General features: G+C 42.0%; 1 protein-coding gene and 1 long non-coding RNA gene across 4 annotated transcripts in view; one reads left to right on the top strand and one right to left on the bottom strand.

Moving 5' to 3' along the window:
• Positions 1-22,756, bottom strand: part of LOC139263396 (kelch-like protein 28) — a 48,395-nt gene that overhangs the window by 18,716 nt on the left and 6,923 nt on the right. The window contains exon 2 of the mRNA XM_070879431.1: positions 12,847-13,745. Coding sequence (XP_070735532.1) covers positions 12,847-13,745 — 899 coding nt within the window. The remainder of the gene's footprint in view (positions 1-12,846; positions 13,746-22,756) is intronic.
• Positions 3,823-21,184, top strand: LOC139263399 (uncharacterized). Of its 3 annotated transcripts, none has more exons than XR_011593137.1 (3): positions 3,823-3,966; positions 15,577-15,675; positions 19,770-21,184. It is a non-coding gene; the product is annotated as an uncharacterized lncRNA (long non-coding RNA). The 3 variants fall into 3 exon arrangements; XR_011593135.1 differs by lacking the exon at positions 19,770-21,184 and adding an exon at positions 18,278-18,432; XR_011593136.1 differs by lacking the exon at positions 19,770-21,184 and adding an exon at positions 18,260-18,432.

Raw genomic sequence — 22,756 nt, 5'->3', positions numbered from 1 at the left:
CTGTCCTCATAACGAAGATTCTCCATTCCAGGCAGCATCCTAGTAAATCTCCTCTGCACCCTCTCTAGTGCAATCACGTCCTTCTTATAATACGGCAACCAGAATTGCACGCAGTACTCCAGCTGTGGCCTAACCAAGGTATTATACAATTTAAGCATAACCTCCCTGCTCTTATATTCTATGCCTTGGCCAATAAAGACAAGCATTCCGTATGCTTTCTTAACCACCTGGCCTGCTACTTTCAGGGATCTGTGGACAAGCACTCCAAGGTCCCTTTGTTCATCTACACTATTAAGAGGCCTACCGCTTAATAAGTATACCTTTTCCTTATTAGCCCTCCCAAAGTGCATCATCTCACACTTCTCTGAATTAAATTCCATTTGCCACTGCTATGCCCACCTGACCAGTAGATTGATATCCTCCTGCAGCCCATGATTTTCCTCTTCATTATCAATCACACAGCCAATTTTTGTGTCGTCTGCAAACTTCTTAATCATACTCCCTATATTCAAATCTAAATCGTTGATATATATCACAAAAAGCAAGGGACCCAGTACTGAGCCCTGCAGAACCCCACTGGAAACATCCTTCCAGTCACAAATACAACCATCAATCATTACCCTTTGCTTCCTACCTCCAAGCTAATTTTGGATCCAAATTGCCACTTTGCCTTGAATCCCATGGGTTTAACCTTCATGACCAGTCTACCATGTGGGACCTTATCAAAAGCTTTGCTAAAGTCCATATAGACTACATTGTATGCACTACCCTCATCGACCCTCTTGGTTACCTTCTCAAAAAATTCAATCAGGTTAGTCAAACATGATCTTCCCTTAACAAATCCGTGCTGACTGTCCTAATTAATCCTTGCCTTTCCAAATGTAGATTTATCCTGTCTTTCAGAATTTTTTCCAATTAATTTTCCCACCAGAGGTTAGGCTGACAGGCCTGTAATTACTCGGCCTATCCCCTTCTCCCTTCTTAAACAAGGGTACTACATTAGCAGTCCTCCAATCCTCCGGCACCATGCCCAAATCCAAAAAGGACTGGAAAATGATGGTCAAGGCATCTGCTATTTCCTCTTTAACTTCGCTCAACAGCTTGGGTTGCATTTCATCCGGGCCTGGGGACTTATCTACTTTCAAAGCTGCTAAACCCCTTAATACTTCCTCTCTCACTATATTTATTTCATCCAGAATATCACACTCCTCCTCGATAGCAGTATCTGCATTGCCCCTTTCATTTGTGAAAATAGATGCAAAGTATTTGTTAAGAACTTTACCAACAACTTCTGCCTCCACACAAACATTACCCTCATGGTCTCTAATAGGCCCTACTCTTTAATTATATTAAGAGTAAGAGGGTAACTATAGAACATCTTAGGGTTATCCTTAATTTTACTAGCCAAGAATTTCTCATGCTTTCTCTTAGCATTCTCAATATTCTTTTTAGTTTTGCCTCTTAACTTTCTATATTCCTCTAAAGATTCTATAGTACTTAGCCATTGGTATGTGACTTAAGCATCCCTTTTTTTCTTTATCCTCCCCTGCAAGTCCCTAGACATCCAGGGGGCTTTAGAATTATTATTCCCAACCTTTTTCTTTAAGAGCATATGTTTGGCCTGAGCCTTCTGGATCTCCTCCTTGAATACCTACCACTGTTCCACCCACAAGTGGCTGTTTCCAGTCCACTCACTCCTTAACTTAGCAAAATTAGCTTTTCCCCAATTCAGGACTTTTATTCCAGGCCTATCCTTGTCCTTATCCATAATCAACTTTAATCTGACCGAATTATGGTCACTGGCACCCAAGTGCTCTCCCACGAATACCCCTTCAACCTGCCCAGCTTCATTCCCCAAAACTAAATCCAAGACCGCCCCCTCTCATGTTGGGCTTGCTACATACTGACTAAAAAAGTTCTCTTGAATGTATTTCAAGAATTCCACACCCTCTATACCCTTCACACTATATTTGTCCCAATCAATATTTGGATAGTTAAAATCCTCCATTACTACCTTATGGTTTTTGGATTTCACAGCAATTTGCCTACATATTTGCTCCTCTATCTCCTTCCAACTGTTTGGGGGGTCTATAATACACGCCCAGCAGTGTGATCGCCCCTTTTTTATTTTTCAATTTGACCCATATGGCCTCATTTGATGATCCCTCCTCACCGCTGTAATAGTTTCTTTACTCAGTACCGCGACACCCCCCCCCCCCACCTCTCTAGTTTGTCTAAAGATCCTGTAGCCAGGAATATTGATCTGCCAAACCTGCCCCTCTTTCAGCCATGTTTCTGTAATGGCTAATGTCATACTCCCAAATGTCTACCTGTGCTCTTAGCTCATCCGCCTTATTCGCTATAGTCCTTGTATTAAAGTATATACCATTTAGCACAGGAAAACCTCCTTGCTTACTACTTATTAAGCCTGGTTTCCTCGGTCTTACAGATTCGCTTTCTGGATTTTTGCTATCCAATTTCTGCTTTACTTTCTTCCCCTTTGAATTTGTTCTCGGGTTCCCATTCCCCTGCAAGCTAGTTTAAATTCTCCCCAACAGCACTAGCAAAACTCCCCACAAGGATATTGGCCCCGGTGCTGTTGAGGTGCAACCTGTCCGGTTTGTACAGGTCCCATCTCCCCCAGAAGCCCAATGCCTCAAGAATTTAAAGCCCTCCCTCCTGCACCAACGTTCCAGCCACGTGTTCATCCTCTCTATCCTTCTATTCTTGTACTCATTAGCATATGGCACTGGTAGTAACCTGGAGATTACTACCTTTGAGGTCCTACCCTTTAATTTTCTTCCTAGCTTCCTGAATTCTGCCTGTCGGACCTCATCCCTCTTTTTACCGATGTCGTTGGTCCCGATATAGACCACGACCTCTAGCTGTTTACCCTCCCCGCCCCCGCCAGAATGCCCTGCATCCGCTCTGTGACATCCTTGACCCTTGCACCAGGGAGGCACCAAACTATTCGCGAGTCACGTCTATGGCCGCAGAATTGCTTGTCTGCTCCCCCAACTGTAGAATCCCCTATCACTAGAGCTCTTTTATTCTTCGTCCCTCCCCACTATGCAGCTTAATAAAGGAAAAAAGTTTGCTATATGAACTTAGAACTAAAATTACAAGTTCAGCAATCTGAAAAATATAAACGCAGCTGCCCCAATGCAATCGTTTTTAGAGCTATTTTGGATACAATGCTACTTTTACTTGGCTCCCAAGTTTTCACTATTTTTCAGCTTTAAAATGTTCGGCAAAGTTTTTTTTTCATGGTTGAATATCTAACAGGAATAAACAGAGCCTTTTTATTTTAAGTCTGCTGTTGATTCATTTCAACAATAAATCTCTGCTACATCTGATCATTAATATGCATTAAACAGGGTATTTTATACTTGGTTATAAACTGTTCTGTGAAGTAGCATTGGTTAGTAGCACTGGACCCTGTTTTTTTAAGAACTCATCTTGGATGGCTGATTTTGTGTCTGGAACTTCATATTGTAAGCAGTACTTATTTGATTAACTCATGGCACCAATGTTCCCTTTGTAAGAATAAAAGTGTTTAATAATGATAAAATTGTTTCTATATAAAATAAAACAAACAAAATGGATGACTTTCCCCAAGTTCACATCAGCATGGCTTTGAAACTCACCAAACTAGAAAGATGTTTATTGACCCTCCAGTCAGACACATGTATGAGGAGAAGCCAATCAGGAATGGCCCTGGAAATGATACCCAATCTGGAGGCTTTCTGAGAAATAATGGCCGTAAGGAGTATAATAATCCAAGCAAAGATTGCTGGGTCTCTCTTTTCTTAAGCACACGGCAAAAGGCAGGACCTCTCTCTATGGACAAAGGAGCAGGCCGTGTGCTTTGCCAGAGGGAAGTGACGTATACCTTTTTATGGGGCTAGACTTTCCAGAGAGCCCCTCAATGCCCGATTGCCCACCCAGAAAAAACGCTAATGTTTGGTAAGTAACCCTGGCGAAAATTTCCACTTTTAAGTTAAAACTAATCACCCAGTGAGAAAATGGGTCTTGCACCATTATTCTCGGCGGTTAAGAGGAAACTAAACAAAACAGATGTTTTTTAAAAAATTTAGTCCGAGGCTGCAGTTGGGCATAGGGAGAGGGAAAACTTAAAAAAATTTCAGAAACATTAATCGCCGTTTAAAAAAAATAAAGAACGAACCTTTAACTTATCTTTCTTTGCATTGTACTCACCTACTGCCCTGTTTAAGCAACTTTTACAGGGTGGTTCCCTCGGCGATCTGGACGGGCTTCCATTGAGACAAAACTTACGCCCTGGTGATTTTCTCGGTGGTGCACGTCAGCGGTTTGGCCCCGGCGGGCGTTTTCAGATTTGGGTGAAAACATTGAAAAACAAAAGGGGAAACTTTCGCCGGGCGGAAAAACAGCTGTACCGCCGAGAACCCGCCGAAAATGAAAGGAAAGTTTAATCCTATACCTTTTTTTATTGTAACATTGTATCTGTTGTAACTAAGTAAATCTGTAGGATAGTTGAGGACTGCTGATAGATGTGCATGCGTGTGTGTTTAATAAACTATTCCAAATTGTTTTAAAAGAAAAGAATCGGTCTTGCTGTCAAATTAATGCCAAAGATTTAGAAATCCTACAAAATTGGGGGCTCGTCCAGGATCTGGCGAGACAGCTTTTGATCATTCTTTTGAACAATTGGAAATCTCGGGAGTTGCGATTCTAACCGGTGTTGCGAAGTGTAAACTATAAACTTTTAAACAAATCAGGAGAAGTTGCGTCATAAGGAGCAGTCATCTCGATGGCTGGAACTGTTTAATGTGGGGACCCACCAGTAGTTAAATTCATAAAACACAGGATGAAGGGATCGGTCATGTACAGAAAGCCAGCAAAAGATATAAAGGCAGTCTATGAGGATAAAGTATATGAAAAGGTATCTATTGTTGGAGTTGATTTTCGGACAAAGCATGAAGGGGTAAGCCAACTGTCTGCCTTGCCACTAAATGAACTTTGTACCAAGAAGCATATCTGCTGTCCCTGATATGAACTCTGCAGCAACAAGTGACTCATGGCCAGGTGCAGGCCACTGTTTCATAGAAAGCTTTGCAACAGAATAACTAACCCAGACGAGTCCCCAGGGTCCCCAAACTCATGTCATGCTATCAGGTTTCACTAGGACTAAAAAGTTGTGCAACAATATGATTGGTCGTATGTAAATGAATTGCGTTGCCATATGGATTGATTGGTTGTATGTAAATGAATTGCGTTGCCATATGGATTGATTGGTTGTATGTAAATTAATTTAAATGATTGTATTCCGCCCTCAGTAAACTACTTATAACTCCGCGGCACCAGGCACTCGGGGAGAAGGTGCTTCGCAGGTCACAGGACCTCAACTCTTCTCCCAGAGCTCTGTTAGCAATAAAGTTGTCTCTCTTACCTTACCAGAGTCTATGTGAATTTATTTTCACTAACACTATAAAGAACATAAAAGAGTTAAAGGGAATAGGCAGCGAACTTCCGTAAGGGTCCTTTGGGGAACACGTGGCATTTATCATGGAAAAAGTAAATCAAGGAGAGCTGAGGCCAAAACAGGTAAACGGTCTCTTGGCATTCTGTGCACAGAGATGAGAAATTAATGAGGCAGATGCAAGAGAATCAAAATTTAAAAGAAAGTGATACAAGATTTAAAAGACCAAAGGAAAAGAGTGTCAAGATTTAAAAGAATCGCAAGAGGTTCGACTAAATGAAAAAGAGATTCCAAATATAAAAGAACAGAAGGAAGAAAGCCTTCAACTTATTTGGCAGTTAAAGGAGGGAGACATACAGCATTTGAGACAAGAAATTGATTTGATTAAACCACAATATTAGGCAATGAGAAAGAGGGGCCGAACAGGCAGCTTCGTTGCTACAGCTTAGAGAGTTAAAAAAATATAAACTGGAAAACTTCGGACTCCGACAAGAGGTAGAAGATGCTAGGAGCGCATTAAGGGAAGTAATTAAGAAGCCACATAGGGAAGCAGACCATTCCCGGTGCCAATTACAACTAGGAAAGCTAAAAAGTAAGTTAGGGGAGCAGCAGGCCCTGGTATCCGCAGTAACACGGGAAGTCATAAACAGAGACAACAGAAGGGGCCAAGTGGGAGACAGATTGGGAAGAGGAAGGCAGTCAGTATAATCCTCAGGAGGGTGGTGAAGGATGGGATACCTTGGAGACACGTAGCAGTAGTAACCACTTCTTTACGACGTAATGGGCATGGTCATATCACCAGTAACCATATCGACTCTTGGCCCATATCTGGCGCTGACGCTACGGTGGGTAGTCACGAGTTAGGGCCCATTAATGATGGGGACGACCCACTGGGAGTTAACAGGAGATGGGAAAATTTCAGAAATCATCCCGAGTTAGAAGAAAGAGACTTAACACGAGTCGTCTTCTTGGCCTGTTCCACTTCCCTAAAAGATAATCTGCCAGAAGCAGTCCTCCAAGCCTGGCTCAGAAGCCGATGCACTCATGACCGAGATCCTAAACCATTTAGGGATCCAAAACTTAAACTTAGTGGCTCTGCTTAATCAGACCAAGCAATGCCCAGAAGAGACTCCTGGAGCCTTCAGTAATTGCTTGTACGATATCTATGAATGTACCCAGAACCAGGCACCCTCAAATGCTGCAGTGGGAAAGAATCAGGAACAATTTAAATTGATGTTCCTGACCCAACTCCACTCTTTAGATAAAACCACCTTGGGTATAGCCATGAGGCCCAATCACTGGACAGATATAAAGACCAGTGCTCAAATAGCCTGGGAGGTGATAAAAGACCAGTTAAAAAGGTGCAGTCACCACCCACCACAAATAAACCAGTGTCAACGGTGGAGGGATCTAGGTGTTACAATTAAAGCACTGTCCCTTACTGGGGTAAGAAGGTAGGCCTAGCAAAAGACTGCAGCAGACTCCGACAGACACCGGACCACAATGCAACACCTAGATACCTCCCGAGGGACGAATCCAAGCCCTCTGGGATGGATCAACGATTGGACCAATTGATAACTCTCATACAAACACAAACCCAAATTGCCATGGGGAGCTGGGGGGGGGGGGGGTGCGCGGGGGGGCTGCAAAATAATTTACCAGTGTATGTGCATTGGCGATTGTGCTCATTAGAGACCCCTTCAATGATCCACCCTATGACGACGTTCGACCCCCAAAGATTGGTCGGAAGTGGGGTTCCGACGTGATGGTAGTAGTCCTTGTTGTCTTAAAAATGCGGCTTGCAGCAGATTATGCTTATCGATGCTGGCTCAGCCGTTACCATCATCCACACCCCATACCCTGAATGCTATGCAGCAGCGGGCAAGGATTATATGACCCTTAAAGGGTTTAATGATGATACAACCACCGCGTAAGCAGGGAAGGCCACTGAACTTCAGTTGGGAGGCCTCACCTGTAAGGTCCCAGCTTCGATGCTGATGACCACAGAAGGGGAATTGTAGGGACTGATGTGTTAGATCAGTATGGCGTGGTGATAGATTACAATCGGGACTGTGTTTGGATGGGATTAAGAGATAATGCGAGAGTGATAGAAATATCAGATGCTCACTCAGTTTTTGCTATTAAAATGTCATCTATGACCCTCCAGGGAGTGAAAACGAAGCAGTGGCAAAACAGTTAAAAACTGCCAAAGAGTAAACACTACACTGATCTTGTCATGGTACATCAGTCATTGAAGGTTGGCATGCAGGTACAGCAGGCGGTTAAGAAAGCAAGTGGCATGTTGGCCTTCATAGCGAGAGGATTTGAGTACAGGGGCAGGGAGGTGTTGCTACAGTTGTACAGATCCTTGGTGAGGCCACACCTGGAGTATTGTGTACAGTTTTGGTCTCCTAACCTGAGGAAGGACATTCTTGCTATTGAGGGAGTGCAGCGAAGGTTCACCAGACTGATTCCCGGGATGGCGGGACTGACATATCAAGAAAGACTGGATCAACTGGGCTTGTATTCACTGGAATTCAGAAGAATGAGAGGGGACCTCATAGAAATGTTTAAAATTCTGATGGTTTAGACAGGTTAGATGCAGAAAGAATGTTCCCAATGTTGGGGAAGTCCAGAACCAGGGGTCACAGTCTAAGGATAAGGGGTAAGCCATTTAGGACCGAGATGAGGAAAAACTTCTTCACCCAGAGAGTGGTGAACCTGTGGAATTCTCTACCTCAGAAAGTTGTTGAGGCCAATTCATTAAATATATTCAAAAAGGAGTTAAATTTAGTCCTTACTACTAGGGGGATCAAGGAATGGGGTACTGAAGTTGCATGTTTAGCCATGAACTCATTGAATGGCGGTGCAGGCTAGAAGGGCCGAATGGCCTACTCCTGCATCTATTTTCTATGTTTCCCACAGACCATGATACAGATCCTTATGATTGTCGGGACGACACTGGCCACGACCGAAGCAGAGGGAAGATGGAGAAGTGAGCTGCAGCATGACTTACGAACATCATCAATGTGCTTCAAGCAACGGCGCGCTGAAGATACGGGAAGTGAAAGGTTTCCGCTGGACTATAGTAACTCCCCTACATGTGGCATCCACCTTGCGAGGTGGGGACCAAGACAGGCCATCCACTTTTCTCTCTATTATACAGTACTCATCCACCTCTCAGAAACAAACAACAGAACTATCACAATATTTATGATATATGGATCCGTTGGCAAGGATCATGGCCTGCTCCACGACGACATGCAGGCCGTGATCCTTACCAACGGATCCATCACAGACCCAATCCACGTCCGGACCGGGGTTAAACAGGGCTGAGTCATTGTCCCAACCTTCTCCAGGCCAGGTCCAAGACCACCCCAACCTCCGTCGTCGAGCTACAGTAAGCAGATGACACCTGCATCTGCGCACATACGGAGGCTGAATTCCTGGACGTAGTCGATGTATTTACCGAGGCGTACAAAAGAACGGGCCTTACGCTAAACATCCGTAAGACAAAGGTCCTCCACCAGCCTGTCCTCACTGCACAGCACTCCTTCCCCTCACCCCCAGTCGTCAAGATCCATGGCATGGCCCTGGACACCGTGGACCACTTCCCATATCTCGGGAGCCTCCTATCAACAAGGGCTGGCATCGACGACGATATCCAACACCGCCTCCAGTGCGTCAGTGCAGCCTTCGGCCGCCTGAGGAAGAGTGTGTTTGAAGACCAGGCCCTCAAAACAGCCATCAAGCTCATAGTCTACAGGGCTATAGTAATACCTGCCCACCTGTATGGCTCAGAGATATGGACCATGTACAGCAGACACTTCAAGTTGCTGGAGAAATATCATCAGCGATGTCTCCGCAAGATCCTACAAATCTCCTGGGAGGACAGGCGCACCAACATTAACGTCCTCGTCCAGGCTAACATCCCCAGCATTGAAGCACTGACCACACTTCGCTGGACAGGCCATAGTTTTCATGCCAGACACGAGACTCCCAAAGCAAGTGCTCTACTTGGAGCTCCTTCACGGCAAACAAGACCAAAGGTGGGCAGAGGAAATGCTACAATGACACCCTCAAAGCCTCCCTGATAAAGTGCGACATCCCCACGGACACTTGGGAGTCCCTGGCCTAAGACTGCCCTAAGTGGAGGAAGTGCATTGGAGAGGGCGCTGAGCACCTCGAGTCTCAACGCCGACAGCATGCAGAAATCAAGTGCAGGCAACAGAAAGAGCGTGCGGCAATCCAGTCCCACCCACCGTTTCCCTCAACGACTATTTGTCTCACCTGTGACAGGGACTGTGGTTCTCGTATTGGACTGTTCAGCCATCTAAAGATTCATTTTATAAAGAGTGAAAGCAAGTCTTCCTCGATTCTGAGGGACTGCCTATGATGATATATATATATATATAAATAAAATATATATGTTAAAGTATAGATTATATGGAAAGGCTGTAGTGTTAAAAGAAACAAAATGGATGACTTCCCCCAAGTTCATGTTAGCATGACTTTGAAACTCACCAAACTAGAAAAGATGTTTATTGGAAAGCCATTAACCTAATCAAGGAATGGCACCGGCCCTCCAGACAGACACATGTATTAGGAGAAGCCAATCAGGAATGGTCTTGGAAATACCCAATCCTGAGGCTTTCTGAGAAACAATGGCAGGAAGGAGTATAATAATCCAAGCAAAGATTGCTGGGTCTCTTTTCTTAAGCACACGGCAAAAGGCAGGACCTCTCTCTATGGACAAAGGAGCAGCCTTGTGCTTTGCCAGAGGGATGTGACGTATACCTTTTTAAAAATTGTATCATTGTATCTGTTGTAGCTGAGGACTGCTGATCGATGTGCATGTGTGTGTGTTTAATAAACTATTCCAAATTGTTTTAAAAGAATCAGCCTCGCTGTCAATTTAATGTCAGAGATTTAAAAATCTTACACCTTTAAGCAGTCTGGAACCCCGCGCAGGCCGCTCGCCGGCTTTTCAACTGGAATAACCAACATGCGCGAAAATTTGAATATGCCGTGCAACCACAAAGGGGCCGCGCACCCAAATAAATGACAAAACATTGCATGGCACGCAAGCCGATAGTTGTACTTAGTGCTCTATATGACCTTATCAGACATTTTCTAAATACCACAAAAAATAGATACAAATGAGAAATTCAATTTAGCCCCTTAGGTCATTAATCCAGAAACACAAATGTCCAACTGAGTCTTCAATAATGCCTGGTCTTATTTTGAAATAGGCCTGTGGAATTGTGGCGCTTGGCAGGCATAAACCTCCCCTTTCTTGCTCCCCCAAAGAGATTCATACAAATTAAGGTTGGTAACAGTAACATTTAGAAAGGGTTTGGCCCACCCAAACTTATTTTTAAATGAAGATAACTAAAATTTTAAGAAGTAATTGTCAGTCATCTCCTTTCAAGGCTAAACAGCCTAGGTTTCTCCAGTCTTTCCACACAACTCGTTCCTGTTGCAAGGCATCGGTCTCAGGGCTCCTTTCTGACTACCTTTGATTACCTCCCGAGTGACCAGATTGGACATGGTACTCAAAGCATTGAGTGACCAAACACTACTTAGCTTGAGCAAGACTGTCTTCAATTTATGCCCTACTGTTTTGGCTATGTGGTTAAATATTCTACTTAAAATTACAAAAGAAATACAGAACGTTTGATCTTGAATCTTCCAATAAATAATTATGTCCAGATTTCAAAACATTGTCGTTGCTTTTTGGAAATCATTAAAAAAAATTTATAGATAAACAAACAGTCTATATCTTCCTCTCCTAGAAGAACTATCACCAGATTTTGAAAATAGTTCCTAAGCAGTTGTCACTCTTTATGCAATCAAAGGCTTTTTAAAGTTATGTTCATTGTACATTTAGAATCTGGAGACAATAAAATCCCCTACATTTTGGAGATGGGCACAGCAATAGCTCTTAGCATGTTCATTTGCCAAAGGTACCCTCGGACCAAAGACCAATTACTTAAGAATGGTTAATAAGATCAACCAGCCTTTATTGAGATAATAAATCCTTAAGGATTTGAAACCAGTGTAACTGCGTAACAGAATAAGAGTTGAAGAATTTAATTTAAAACAATGAGGTTGGGGTGTAGAAGAGGGTAGTCCAGCAGGTACATTACAATATTCCAGATATCTGCCACATGCAAATGCTTACATACAACTACAATGCAGTTGATGCCTTACTCAGTATCAGATTTGATTGGGGATGAATGCAGACATGAATTTCAACATTTGGGAGGTGATACTGCTGCTGGCATAAGCACATTTTCTCCACAAGTCAGATAGACTAGAAAGTTCATGAGCAACTAAATCTAATAATTCTCAGCCTCACAAGGAAATGTATTCTCATGGTTATACCATCCATTTATAACACGTGTGTATCCAAATAGGAAGAACTTGGTTTTCTGATCAGAGTGGAAAAATAGAACTCTGTCTCTCAGTAAACAGATACATTTAAATAGAAGCATCTTACAATATTTCTGGTCACCTTGGTGTCCAACACATCCATCACCACACTTAAGATACAAGTGTAGAGCCAGTGCAGCACGATTTCTATTTTGCACCAATTTTAATCTTGCAGTGTAAAACTCCGAGAGTCAGACCTCAATCTGAAGCGAAGCAGAGAGAGAGACCTCCCCAAAGATTGTAGCCTTGTACTGAATGAAGTTGTAAATTAAATGCAGTGTCAAACATGGTTTACAAAATGCTCAGGGGACACTTTTCAAATCCATCTTACCTCGATTTAAAATGTCGGGAGAGCAGGAATTCTCCCTGCCATACTCTAAAAATTTATATTGCTAAGTGTTGGGGGAAAAGCTTTCAGCAGATCAACCTTTCCAAGAGCAATAAAATGAGCTGGGCTGTCTGGTCAGTCATCTTTTTATTTCACAGGTACTTCTCACTTGTGTTGAACATAGGAAAAGTTATGAGCTATGTTTGTAGTAGATTTAGAGAGTTACCAAATATAGCACAAAAGACAAATATATTAGAATCAAAACATATATCCTTATGGCAGACAATAAAATGAAGGGATAGCAAACAGTGCGTACATTTGAGCATGTGCTTTTTGTAGGGCTGTATCTAAGCATATAGTTGTACTATATGGCAATATACCCTACTGCATTCAGCCAATGGCATAGCAGATGGAGATACTGCACAAAATGTGGAATGTTTCCATTACAAAACACTATGATCCATTACCTTAAGTGTACATGCACCAAAATACTACATGCAGATAAAATGAAGTGCAGATAAAATGAGATGTTGATTTTTTCCACACTTGTAATTTCCTCATTATCAATATGAAAATAAGTGATGGTTGTTAATTTGGATTCTACCTTGTTTGAACGACTTACCTGTCTAATGTAGCAAACAGTCCAGTTTTTCCACCAACAGCACAAAGTACTTTGGGAGCACAACGTGGCCGTGTCAATAACTCAGTCTGATGAGAAAATCTGTGCTCTGGCATAAAATGATACTTAAGTGCTTCATTTAGAAGGTGCTTGCAGGTATGTTCATCACGAATTAGCTGATTTGCTTCGTATAATCTTGTCAGAAATTTCACACTTAGCAATGGCAATCGGACACAGTGCAATAGCTGTGCCAGATATTTTTGTCTTTCTTGCACATCATATTTAATCCATGACTCCAATGCATAAAAAACAGACTCCTCAGTCACAACATTCAGACAGTCATTTGAAATTATTTCATCTAACTCGGTGTGATTTAGCTCAAAAAATTCCTCAGTCTGACAGACCTCTTCAAAATTCTGACAAATGTACTTGTTGGCAGCAAGGTACAAGTCATGGCAACCATATGTTTCAGCAAACCGGGAAATGCCAATGCAGTTGCCAGGATCAAGCTGGCTTTCAAGGAATGTACAACATTCCTTTAGTACTAGTTTGATTTGAAGCAAATTTGCAGCTGGTAATAGAGATTCTACTGTATCTTGTGAAATGAATATAGTTCCTGTGTAGGCATATTCTACAATAGCCTGCAAAGCAGCCTCATCGATACACTGAAATTCAACTTCAGAGTTTTCATTCTCCGATAGGTTCCCAGTAAACATGGCTTTGAAGTATGGGCTGATGCTGGCCAGCACCACCTTATGTGCATGGATCTTGACATCACCAACCCGGAGGATGATGTCGCAGAGCTCACGATGCTGCCGAAGAAGATTCAATCCCTGCAGTAACTGCTCAGAATGTGGATGTGTCAGATTGGCAAGCATGTAGGATTGAGGGGACTGGTCCATCTGAATGAGAGAATAAAGGATAATCAGAACCAAATATACAACTGTAACTAAGAAACCTTTATCCATTACAATATTTGAATTTGGTATAAAAATATTCATCATAAACAAATTCAAGAAAACATACCTCAAGATTTTGTTTAAATAAAAACTGCTTCAAATAGACTACAACCCTTCTCAAAGAAAAAAAAATAGAATATTTAGATCTTGAAACAATAGTAGTGATCCAAGGTATATCAGTGGTTACTAAAAATCTTGATGCCAGTAACAACCAGATAATTTAGAACCACTCATTAATTTGTTACTAAGGGCTTACTTTCTGGCAAGAAGTCAAAAAGCAATCTAGAATATTTTAACAAAAACAGGTCAATAATTCAAATGACAACCATGAAGAGTTTTTTTTTTAAATGCAGGCTGCTCCTTATTCTGCTTTAAAAATGGACATATGGGACAAACCCCTCAATAATCCACTCATCACTTGAAAAGAGTTCTACAATTCTGTAACTATTACAGTACATAAACATGAATTTGTGCATCTTTAGTTAGAAAAAAAGCAATGTATTAAAATTTCAATACTGAGGAGGCACCTTCTGAAACAAATATATAAGTGACTGTAATTTAAGTCCAGTCATGATGTTTAATTAACCAGACACCAAACTTTGCACAATGAAACAACTATTTTAAATGCTGTAACCAGTTAACCTTTCCTATTGAAAAGCACAACATTGTTTTACCCAGTCCAATTTCAGAGGGTTAGCATTAAAAGAATCCCACTGTGTAACCACTGTGCTTGATCTACTTTTATAGATCCATAAATAGATTATATGGACTTGGGCATAGGGGGCATATGTCAATATTTGCTTACAACACAAAGTTTAGGTGCTGGCAGACAGTGAGAAGTGTAAAAGCTTTCAGGAGGAGATATACAGTTTAGTGGAATGGGCAGACCTGTGGCAGATGCAATTTAACTACAGAAGTGCAAGATTATGTATTTTGGAAGGAAAACAAGGAATGGGCGTAGAAACTGAATGGAAAGCATAGAATAGTGTACATAAAGAGAGAGATGTAGGGGATCAAATACATAATTTCATGAAAGTGCAAATGCAAGCAGGTAAAGCCATAAAAAAATAGCATATTGAGCTTTATAAAGAAAGGCATGAAGTACAAGAGTAAAGAAGTAATGATCAATTTGTGCAAAATAATGGTTAGGCTACTGTAGGAAAAACAATTTTAGAGGGAACCTAATTAATCAAAGGGGACCTAATTAAGTAAAGTTAAAAATCAAAAGCAAGGCTGTGCGATAAAAGAAAAAAATACATGCTATGAACACAGGGAAATTGATAAAATTAGAACCCTCAGGAAAATAGATCATCTTATCACAGTATAGACAGTTGGGAAAAATACACTCCAAGGCTAGGTCACATGGGGTGGTAAGAGATTACGGGAAACAAAAGACGATTGAAGAACATCTCAACTGTTTGAAAACAGTTAGGCCAAGAGGAGAAGAGTTCGCAGACCTGAGAATGATGTGGCACGTAACTTATCAGATAAAAGGCGCACAGGGGAGGTAACAAAGCTTGCTGTCAATATAATTGTATTAACTAATTAATCAAAGTAGGTAGGCGAAAATTTTGTTATGAGGGAGGGAAACAAGTAGAAAGCCTCCGCGCGGAACTTCATGATTTTGTATGTATTTTGACTGTATAAAAACAGTAACCCGACAATTGTTCAGAGAAAACGGCTGGTTTGGGTCACCGAGTTACTGAACTCGTGTAGAAGCCATCTCTCCCTCGATCGAGTACTTTATAATAAACGATTCTTTTCTCCAAAACAGACTTGGGTCGAGTATCTTTGTAATACTCCACATCAATTGGCGCTGCGAGCACGGTACCTACGGGAAACCGACAATTGGGCGTTTACAGAAGCATCACGAGTGAGTATATTTAAACTACCACTCATAATCCGATGTAGGCTGTTAAGAAACGCGTCTGTTGCCCGGGGTACCTGAATTTGTGAAAAGGCTGTTATGGTGCAAAAGACTTGGGGGTAATTTAAATGTGTTGTATATCCGTCACTATATAAAAGTCAAAGTGAGAAACCGGTAGTGGTTGCAGATTCTAGGTTTAAGGAACCAGATTAGGGAGGCAATCAGTATTGTTAGTCCAGCCGGACATTACAGGTGTCCAAAGGCTTGGAGACAGTTCACAGAATCCGGTGAAGGGGTAGACGTGCCCAAACGTGAGATTATAAGGTATCGATGGGATTGTAGACTCGAGGGAGGGACAATCAATATCTAAGAATACAGTTTAAATCGATAGGAAAATATCGGTGGGGCCGTATACTCTGGGTTTAAGGGAAACCAAGCAGAGGGATGGGTGATATCTGATGCAGTGAAACCGATTAATAATGACCATGTTAAGTGACGGGTGAGATCCTAAAATAGAACCGGCCAAACAGAGATGATGGTGGGAGAAACAGAAAAATAAGAAAACAGCCAAAGCAGGATTAATGGTATTAAGTCAGTGCCTACAATGACGCCCACCGGACGGTTGGGACAGAGACTGACGAAGAAAAAGAAGGGAACCAGGAAAAGAAAAGAAAATAAGCTTTGTTGAATGAAAAGTTGGTGGGAGTTAATGAATTTTTCATTTGTCTGAAAGCTTGTTTTTTCCCCAAAAGAAAAATGGTGTAGCTATCTGTTTGTTTTAGCTCCACCCACTTTTTCAGACAAAGAGTTGAAAGTTTTTAACCCTCTGTAGTGTTGTCCTAGACGTGGGAAGTTTTAAGAAAGTGTGAACCTAGAATTGAATTACATTTTAAGTTAGAAACGCAGGTGCGGATTTATTTTGATTATGATTTACAGAGCGATGAATTGCACAAAGGATGGGTTTGTTTAACAAAAGATAAAACCTTCAGCCTTGCTTAAAAAAAAATGTTTTTAATTTTTTAAAAAAAAGAGAAAACAAAACCGACACAGAAGCTTCAACTCTGGTACCGAGAAATTTGGACGTTCTAATTGGATTACAGTAAAAAAAAAAGCACGTGATCTTGTTTTTTTTTAAATTCCAACGCGTTCACTTACTTGTCAAAAGAAAACACGTAATCATTGATTACATTGGATTGAAAGACAATAAATTTAGTCTAGGAATGAGATAAAGAAAGGAGAAAGGAGAGTGTATGCCTTTAAAAAAGCCTGTGTGGGTTTCTCGAGGCTACGGGCTGGGGGAATACGCCCTCGTTTTCCTTTGCGTAGAATAAGAGAGATTTAAATAAAAGATTGGTAATACAGTATTTGAATTGGGATTTTGAGATATTTCAGGGGATTCTCCTTGATATATCTTGAAGTTACAGAGCAAAAGATTTTCTACTTATGCTATTCCTACTTGGATTGGAGATTTTTTAATGTTCAGCTTCTAAAACAGAAGTTCGGCACATAATTATAAAACAAGTACTTTGCATTCGGTGATCTATGAATCATTTAGACATAATAAATTTCAACTATAAGCATAAATGAAAATTCCAATATTAAAAAAACTTACCATATTTTACATTTTTAATTCAAAAATAAATACAAATACTACAAAAGGGAGCAGCAATTAGGATGGGAACAGTAAAGAGTTAATTTTGTTATGAAGGTTTCAAGTACCACTGGTTAAGAAAAGGCACAACAAAATGCTGAGATACATTTAAAATTGAGCCTCTTTAAAACTATTTTGGTGCTTGAGATTTTTATTTGTGTTGATCTGACAGAGATCTATTGAAAGAGTGTTTTTCATCAAAAGGACTCGCTAAATAAAATGTTACATGTGGGTACTAACCAATGATGCCAATCTACAGTTCAAATGTATGCAAATTTCTAAAATCTGATCTCTTAAAAAAATAAAACTAAAAAGTTTGGAAACAATCTAAAAATGCCATTTTCTCTGATGAAAGATGGAAGTAGCCTTGGAAATGATTTGCGAGAATTTGAATTACGAGCACTTGTATGTTAAGATAGTTCATAAACTATCACTTGTTTTTGAATACAGGAAACCAGACAATCCTGGCCAGAACTCCTACCGACAATATTAATGAGGTTGCGCGTCACCCCAAACCAGACAACAGGATTAACCCCGTATGAATTAATGATCAGACGCGCAGTTACCCGAGGGGATAGTTACAGGAGGGGCAGAATTGGGACCATTACGAGATAGAATCAGGAAGTATGTGATGGAATTGAGTGAGCAGTTGAAAGGTATGCGACAGAAGGTCCGAGAAAGACAGAGAGAGGAGGACAAAGACGATGGGACAAATACCTCAGTTATAATCCCCAAGGTGGGGGCTAAGGTAATGGTTAAGGAAGTGGCAAATAACCAGGATTCGCACCAAGGTGGAGCGGATCATATGAGGTGGTAATCAGTGGTGATACATGTGCATAATAAAATGGATCTGGGAAAGGGCACACATCCGGAGAAACGGCGCAAACAATCCGGTTGAAATAGCAATGATAAGAATCTAATTGAACCCTGGGACGCCAGGCTGTAATCTCTCAACAGGAAAAATGTGGTTCGTTGCAAAGATCCTGACAGTCGCTTCAATCCTCACCAGCCTGGGAGAAGCTACCATAACACAGGGACAACCGACTGAGGAACAGCAAGGCGTGTATTACACGGATTCGGGTGACATTGGTTGTGATGCCGGAAAGCTGATGGTGATGATTGAAACAACAGTAGACTTAAAGTGCAGCGTCGGATTGATGTACCTAAAACAGTATACAAAGGGCTTGAAACACCCGGGGGGGATGGGCCTATACAAAGTTGACAATTTGGGTAAATGAGACCACAGTATGTAATGTAGCCTGGGGGGGGGGGGGGGAAAGAGACAAAAACAATGAACCCGGAAGGAAGGGGTGCAGATAAGGTGCGCGCCACAGTTCACTTAATTCTCAGGAGTACCTCAGCAAGGTCAGGATGAGCAGAAGTTATGCCCGCCCTCCAAATGCACAAATGGGGCCAGTGATAAGTGGTGCTGGGAGGTTGTTCCCAGAGGCAGACCCATCACCACTGCCCCACCAACTACCATAGCCCCTGTTACTACTGCCCCCCCCCCCCACCGGAACCCCTGGTATGCCCAGATATGACCGGGGGAGTTCCGGGGGGAGGGTTAGTGATGAAACAAACGAAAGACAGAATCCACTTCAGGGTGCAACAGCGGGTGATTACAGTATTTCTAAACCTGACGGATATGACTATCCCCAGTTTCTGTGGGCCCAGCACAGTGGCACTAATTAAGAATCTGACACTACAAGCCTTGAAAGAACCAGAATCTAACACCATGAAATTTGTGGTGACCCGAAGGACGAGGAGAAAGAGGGGCATATTAGAAATGGTAGGTGTGGGCTATACAGCCAGGGTCTCAACAGTCAACACAATAGACCTTCAGGCCATAGACAGGCAAGTCAGTACTTTAACTCGTACCCTAAAAGGGCTGTTAGAAAGAGATGATAACAACGAGCTGCAAGCCCAACTAGGGGATGGGGCCGAACAGGAGATACTGCAGGTAGCCCACACCTTGAGAGATCATGCAAAGACCATCAATCTATTGAACAACCGAACCGCTAAGGCAAGTGCGGTCGCCGTATGTGCTGGGTATGCAGCATGGATGCTCGCCTCAGTGGAACATGCTCCATACCCATACAGAATGGGGAGGTCCCGGACTGGATAACTATGTTTTTAAAACTTGGACGCTGGATAAAAATCCTAGCCAAGCCAGTCAGATTCGAAGGAATAGCCACGCATGGGTCCCTGAGAATAGCTACATCACTGGCCACCAGAACATAATAGGGTTCGTAGTAAACATTCCACAGTATAATCTTACTGAAGGACAAGGTCTATATAAGATTACAAACATAGGGGAAGTAAGAAACCAAACACGAGTAAGGTACCACAAGCTGCATCAGTATGTTATTAAAAATGGGAATAAGACCAATGGTGTGTCTATAATAGATTGTTATAAGAATAACCAAGTTGTGTTATGCCCTCATTTCAGGAAGGCGAGGACAACTGTGGATATGGCCAAACGAAGGGATGCATCCGAAGCATCAACCATGGGCGTGGACTATGAAACCACAGCAGCATCACAAGGAGACGGACGGTGGTGCTTAAGCACTACAGCCGCTAACCTGACTGTAGGAGGGGAAATAACATGCCCCATCGGACGCCCTAACTTCTGTCTAAAGCCTAAACACAAAATCAACATAAAAGGATATACCATATACCCCGAGCTGGAGGAAGAAACCGTCAACGGAACGGTGGTAGATACGATAAAAACGGGGTATAAAGGTTTTGAGGAGCCACAAGGAAAAACGATACCAAAGTTGAGCGAAGAGCAGTTGACACTGGAAAGGAGTGTGTCTGAACAACAATTTAAATATGTTGTCTTAGAGGAACAAATCGATTAACTACAAAAGGACACTGACACAGAACTGGCTGAACCACCGTGGTATGCTCGGTTCTACAACTTTGGACTGAATTTGCACATACACCCTTGAATTAGAATTATATCCCATGTGTTAGTCATAGTGCAGTTGGTAGTGGTACTGATACTCCTGGCAGAATGTGCAGGCAGATACAAGAGGCGCAGAATAAAAACCTTGGCTAGGGCCATTAACAAAGAACCGAGGAAGTTTTTGCTAGGGCCACACAAGGGGGAGCAACCACAACGACAGCACGAGTACCTGATAAGATTGGGATACTCATGACTCCTATCGCCTGATCAATGAAACCGGGGTGAGAGACACACGAATCAAGATAGGGAAAGGAAAATTATTGGTCAGGGTGGGTATTTAGGATACCATCTGACCAAACGGGGGATTGCAGAAAAAAAATTTAAGTAGAGGGAACCTAATTAATCAAAGGGGATCTAATTAAGTAGTTAAAAATCAAAAGCAAGGCTGTGCGAAAAAAGAAAAAAATACGTGCTATGAACACAGGGAAAATGATAAAATTAGAACCCTCAGGAAAATAGATCATCTTATCGCAGTATAAACCAGACAGTTGGGAAAAATACACTCCAAGGCTAGGTCACAGGGGTAAGAGATTATGGGAAACAAAAGATGATTGAAGAACATCGCAACTGTTTGAAAGCAGTTAGGCCAAGAGAAGAGTTCGCAGACCTGAGAATGATGTGGCATGTAACTTATCAGATAAAAGACGCACAGGAGTGGTAACGAAGCTTGCTGTCAATATAATTGTATTAACCAATTAATCATAATAGGTAGGTGAAAATGGAAAGCCTCCGCGCGGAACATCAGGATTTTGTATGTATTTTGACTGTATAAAAACTGTAACCCGACGATTGTTCGGAGAGAATGGCTGGTTTGGGTCACCGAGTTACTGAACTCGTGCAGAAGCTGTCTCTCCCTCGATCGAGTACTTTATAATAAACGATTCTTTTCTCCAAAACAGACTTGTGTTGAGTATCTTTGTAATATTCTACTACAGCTACATTGAGTATGCTACAGTTAAGAAAATTGTGTGCAGTTTACGGTACATTATAGCCACAGAGAGTGTACAGCGTAATTCCACTAAGATCATACCAGGGATTAATAACTATAGTTAACAGGACAGACTGAAGATACTGCGGCCATTTCTAATGGAGCAGAGAAGGCCAAGGAAATTTAATATAGAGGTTTTTTTTAAATTATGATGGATTTTAAAATGGTGAACAGGGCAAAGCTAATTCCTCTGGTTGGATCAGTGACGGGGGTCATCAATTTAAAATGGTCACTAAGAGTGAAGTGATTTGGAGAAATTTCTTTATGCAAAGTGTTAAGCGTACGGAATAATTTGCCAGAGGAGATAGTTGAGACAGACAGCATTTCATTTTTTTTTTTTAAATGAGTAAATAAATACTTGAAGTAGAGGGAAACAAAATATTTATGGAGAGAGAACAGGGCAATGGAATGCTCGCGAAAAAAGCCTGCACAGATACAAGGACCCACAGGGTGAACCACTTCACTGTAATCCTCACACATAGTAAAATCCCAAATGTAGCGAAGCTTTGGGGTGGGAGGAGGGAAAGAGGCCAACCACATGTTAACCGTTGTTCAACAGATCACCAGTATGTCTTCTTCTGGAGCTGGGATGTATCCTGGGCAGGATAATCACCTGTATTATTTGCAAAATAACAAATTATATGTGATTTTTCTGCTACAGTGCCAATCAACCTTTTAATTTGTAACCCACTATCTGCTTTTTGTACCTCAATGAGCAACATCTCATATGCGACGTACATTTATGACACTGACTTCAGCACAGTGAACAGTTTTTCTACAAGATCATGCAAATGTGAAGGGACTTGAAATTTCTAGTTCGTTCTCGGTCAAGGTACACAAACCAAAAGGATTTTAAGATACTTGAAATCTGAGATTTACAAGCTAACTGTGCATCATTCGGTCAGTTTCAGAACTAGAAGCTGTGGCCAAAGGCACAAATGATATACTCCATCATCATCATCATAGGCGGTTCCTCATATCGAGGATGACTTGCTTCCACACCAAAAAGGGAGGAGTTCACAGGTGTTTCAGTGAAGGACCTAATGTTCCAGGTCCCGAACTACATCCTGAAGGGTGGAAGATGCCTGTGCGTGGATTTTTTTTTTTTTTAAAAAGCGTGTGGTGACAGCTACACACCAGCCACCACATGGGCTTGACAGAGCTAGGTCATGGTCCGCTGGCAAGGATTAACCAAGACGACTGGAGACCAGCTCTGCTGCACAGACCTAGTGCGCACACATATCGCAGTGTGAGCTTGCCCGTGCTGCCCCTAGGCCCACGCCTCTTCTGGGCCCCGATCATGTCGCTCCACAATCACTTGCCGCTCCTGATGTACTTGCCCATGTTCCAATCACCAACCTGGACCTTGATGACGTCCAATCCAGTCGCCCTCTTCACTGTCGTGGCTCCATGGCTATGATCACAGTGCGTGATTTCCCTTTGTCCTCCACAACCTTTCCATGGCATTTGACATGGTTGA

The sequence above is a fragment of the Pristiophorus japonicus genome, chromosome 4, assembly GCF_044704955.1.
Source record: "Pristiophorus japonicus isolate sPriJap1 chromosome 4, sPriJap1.hap1, whole genome shotgun sequence".
In the NCBI taxonomy this organism is placed as follows: Eukaryota; Metazoa; Chordata; class Chondrichthyes; family Pristiophoridae; genus Pristiophorus; species Pristiophorus japonicus.
This window is presented reverse-complemented; position numbering and strand designations above follow the sequence as displayed.